The sequence below is a fragment of the Trachymyrmex septentrionalis genome, unplaced genomic scaffold (genome assembly GCF_001594115.1).
Source record: "Trachymyrmex septentrionalis isolate Tsep2-gDNA-1 unplaced genomic scaffold, Tsep1.0 scaffold29, whole genome shotgun sequence".
Lineage (NCBI taxonomy): Eukaryota > Metazoa > Arthropoda > Insecta > Hymenoptera > Formicidae > Trachymyrmex > Trachymyrmex septentrionalis.
In genome coordinates, this window is record NW_017305451.1 from 471,857 (window position 1) to 476,521 (window position 4,665).

The 4,665-nt window shown below is 28.3% G+C and overlaps 1 protein-coding gene across 4 annotated transcripts in view; it reads left to right on the forward strand.

Annotated features, from left to right (window-relative positions):
- The window catches only part of LOC108749505 (tetratricopeptide repeat protein 17), a 7,319-nt gene extending 7,015 nt beyond the window's left edge, over nucleotides 1-304 (forward strand). For all 4 annotated transcript variants that reach the window (XM_018488275.1, XM_018488279.1, XM_018488278.1 and 1 more), the window contains one exon: nucleotides 35-304. In XM_018488275.1, the coding sequence (XP_018343777.1) occupies nucleotides 35-190 (156 nt within the window). In that variant the 3' untranslated portion in view covers nucleotides 191-304. The remainder of the gene's footprint in view (nucleotides 1-34) is intronic.
- The last annotated feature ends 4,361 nt before the right edge of the window (nucleotides 305-4,665 follow it).

The following is a 4,665-nucleotide window of genomic DNA, read 5'->3' on the forward strand; positions in this document are numbered from 1 at the left end:
ATAAATGTTTAACTGACGCACATTTTTTTTACAGGGTGACTTTGAGACTGCTGCAAGTTTTTACAGATCTTCACTTGATCTCGATCCAAATTTTGAACCGGCTATTACAAGGTTGCGAGTGATACTATGTTTCTTGTTATTTGATGATAAAAAATTCGCAATGAGTGAGATACTGCGGAATATTTTATAAAACTACCTTTTGCAAATCGTTAATGCGAAGTAATTTGACTAAAGTGCCTTTTTACATTGTTAATACGAAAATGAGAAGGAATTACAGTACGTTACAGTATTAAATATGAAATGAGAAGCAATTGTCATAGGATATATTATTATATGTATTGCAATTGTATAATTTTAAAATGAAAAAAAAAATAGTTGACTGTGTGTGGTGACACAAATACTTGTTAAATTATTACAGAATTTTATAATCGAATAAGATATATTTTCACATTGAACTTCTAAGTTTGTCGACTTTTCAAAATATTTGAACCGAGAAAAATGAGCACATTGTTTAGATGTATTATTTAATTATTTATTACAGATATTATTTATTTTCATGAATGTGATAACTTCTTGTTACATTAGTGATCATGAAGCAATACATTATTGAAATGTAAAAATTGAATAAAAATAAATTTTGCAATGATCTTTATGTTGACATTTATATTTATTTATACATTTACTTATACAGAAATTGTATATGATTCGAATCTTCAATGCGGCAGCGAAGAAAGATATCACTGTTATATTCAAAATTTTTTTAATTTATTAGCGTCGCGAGTACAGGATAGATCAATCAATTTGATCACATAGTACAGATTTGATGTACATTATATATTAAAATCAAAATTCACGGTATTGTGTGAGAAATCGGCATTATTATGATTATATATAAATTATATAAAGTCGTATAGGGCACAGATGTTACATTTCGTGAATATTGATTTCTTTCTAATTTGTGTACTGCATATTTAATATTAATACGATTAATAACTGTAATACGAGATAATGCCGTAACATATTATATTTGTACATTATCTGTTGTTAAACGCAGAAAATAAAGATGGGAGCAACAAATGTACAGCATCTCTGTTATCATAGAGTTGATTCTGCTGCTTGAAGTTAATTTCTTCGCGCAATGAGAAATAGATTTTCTGTTATTTTCTTTCTTGCGTTAAGAGGCTTGTGCGAACATACATATATTTCGCATTATTTTTAATTTTATCATTTCTTTGTGACATGCATGGCAAAGTCACACCGTGAGAATACCACACAAGATGCTTTGAATTTTAATGATTAATACAATTAATCTCATATTTCCGTAGAAGTGCATGAATGCCTTGTGAGTGAATTGTGCAAACAATGAGAAAGCGACAACAAAGTAAGACCAAAAAAGAAGACTTAGGCATCATCGGCGCAACCACAGGTACATTTATTATTTATTTATTTATTTATTATTTGTTACGCTATTGTGGTTTTTGTCACGTCAAGGCCCCAAGACATAATTTGATTTACTCCGGTAATATCGAAAATTTATACAATTGTCTTGCACTGCGCCTATTAATGGAAAATTACACATATATGCTTCACATTGAATGCGTATATATAATACATACATATATAATATATTATAAGCATATAATAATAATAATCACTGACAATTCGTCAGTGTTAACTGCAGAATACTGCAGTGTTTCGTGTCGATAGTGCGACAATTCTGTCGAGTGAACTTCGTGCAATCGTAGTATCGTCGGAGATAATACCTCGCGTCGATAAAGTAAACGTGCATGATTGTTTGGTCAGTTGGTCATCTCCATTAGATCATAAGATAACCAGGCCCAATATGGGGGCCCTTATAATCTCTAAGCTTTGAAAATTTTTTTAATTTTTTGCTGAAGTTTCTGAAAATTGAAAATTAATGGTCACATTCGAAAAAAGAAATACTTCTAAACATTGAAAAAAAATATGAGTCATATTCATATATTTATAGAGATGCAGTAGATATTTAAAAGAAAAGTTGGGGCACTTTAGCAAAGTGTGTACCCAATGTAAGCCGCGTATATGTCTGTCCTTTTTCATACAAAAATATTAAAAATATGGAAAGTAAAGTGATCCAATGTTACTTTTATAAGTTTATAATTTTATTGCATAAATATATTGATGTATAAATATTTAAAAAAGCTATTTAGCAATTTAAACATTGAATACCTGTGTTAATTTCTTCTTCTTAAAACTATGCTTATGAAATACTCGCAATTCGGACAAGTAAAAGATCCCTCATCATTTTTAGTTAATCTCATACAATCTTCATGAACATATATGTAAAAAATGTCACACTTACGCATGTGCTCGGACATGGCCCACATTGGTATCACCATACAAAGACTACTTTTTCTTTAATTATAAACAAAACGTTGTGACAAAAGTATAAACTGAGTATAGTGTTGTAAAATATGAATATAGAGTTATAATAACATAAACTACGGAAATTAATAATCATTTTCAGAATTATCGAAAGCAATTACTTACGGAATATTACATCACAACTACGATGTATTAGTTTTTCCTGTTCTTATACAAATACAATGAATAATATGATTTATAAATCGATACAGTCGAGTTGTACAGATCGCTGCTTGAATTACTATTGTCATCTGTTAAATTATATAATCATATAATTATATACAATCAGCGAATAGCTTATTTTAAGAAACGGCTTAAATTAGTTATACGGGCTTACCTTAGTTATCATCTGCATAATGAATATTTCGGTGATTGATTATGTGGATTCGAAAATTGAATGAATTGAAATGTACATCATTATTAAATTATTATTATAAAAAGTAACGAGGCATAGTAACTTTTGCATTTCCTGCTTATATTTGGCTATTAAACAGTAAAAATTTCCTAGGTTAAGGAATTTTGTGGAAAAAGTATTTAAAAAATGTTTTTCTAATCTCTCTTATCATATTGTAAAAAATTATTAATTTTTCTATTTAAGATATTTTTTCAATGTCTTAATTTTTTCATCTTTTTTATAATTTCTTCAATATTTACAGAAATATAGTAAGCCAGATTTTAGGATCACATCAATTTTATTTGTAAATTTCAAATTTTTATAAATCTTTAAATTAATAAATATTTCTTGTTCGTTTATAATTTTAATAAAAAAACTAACATGCTTTGTAAATCCCTATTTAAAATTTACAATAGAAACCATTATATACGGATACAACATCTGCTAGAATTGAATCGTACTCTGTACGCTTTACGATCACAATAAATTTGCAAGTAAAAAAATGTTTACATTTGAATGAGCACAATATTGTGTCTGCAATATGCAGTAGGAATTATATACGTATATAATGTAATCAAAATTTAACGTAATTCGTATGCGATTATGAGCACGAAATTTATACATTCCTGTCAGCATTGCTTGTGAGACACTAAACGTTTGTAACGTGACTGTACGACTAACAACATATCTGAATTTATTAAATACTATAAATGCTAAAAAACTTAAATGCTATGATTTCTGTCCGTATTTCAAGACAGATATTCTATGTGTTTCTTCAAGCAAAGTATCCACTCGAAATATTCTGTACATGCGAATAGGGATAACTAAGTAACTTTTTAGTAATTTCTATTGTATAATGCAAGGACAAACATTTTAAGTAGGGATATTACACTCACAATCAGTTACATACATAATAATTATCCATAAAAGTAATAAGAACATATTTCATAAAAATACCCTATTTTCGTTTATTTAACATACTTTTATGACATTACGGTATTACACAATTTACAATATTAAAGATTAATTTATGTAATTGTATAAACGTTGTTTTACTTATTACACTCATTACACGTTGACAGTTCCAAAGAATGACAAATATTGTAATATATTTTCAACTACAAATAATTATAACATCTATTAAAATATATTATAATAATGTAATAATTAATCATGAATAGTTATAATATTCAATTTTTACATATGTCTCTTTATTTGAGACTTTTACTCCTCGTGATGGTTTTCAGCGTCGAAGCGTGATGTATCATGGAAGCCCCATGATAGTCGCTGTCACACGCACAAGAGTGTTATTTCTAATCTTGTGCAGTGGCCAGCAGCTGCATTGGGGTCCAATATATTGCCCCATATTACATCTTACGGTATTCTAGTCAGTTTCGCTCGATTGGACCTGATTCGATCCACGTGTCTAGACTCACACGAGATGTACGTCTTGCGCAATTTGCACATTATCTTTGATTTATCCTTTATAAAGTAATACGGAAATACACACAAAATAGTTTATAAGTAACTATGATTGCGCATTATCGACAATAATGTCAGAGAAAAAAATTGTGTTTTAATTAAAACTATAGCCTACATTTTTTGATTACCTCGTGAAGTAAACAGGATTTCGAAAATCTATTAATTATTATAATTTAAGAATTAGTTTTATGCAAATGTCTTTTTCTACAGTCTTAAAAAGAGTCAAAAAGTAGTAAAATGTGTTCCATGTTTTTCTTTATGGATTAAATAATTCAAACGTTTCAGAATTTTATTAATAATATTAAAATTTTATTTTTACTTAATTTCTTTTTTACTTTCTCCTTCTCTCTTTCTCTCTATCTCTCTCTCTCTCTCTCTCTCTCTCT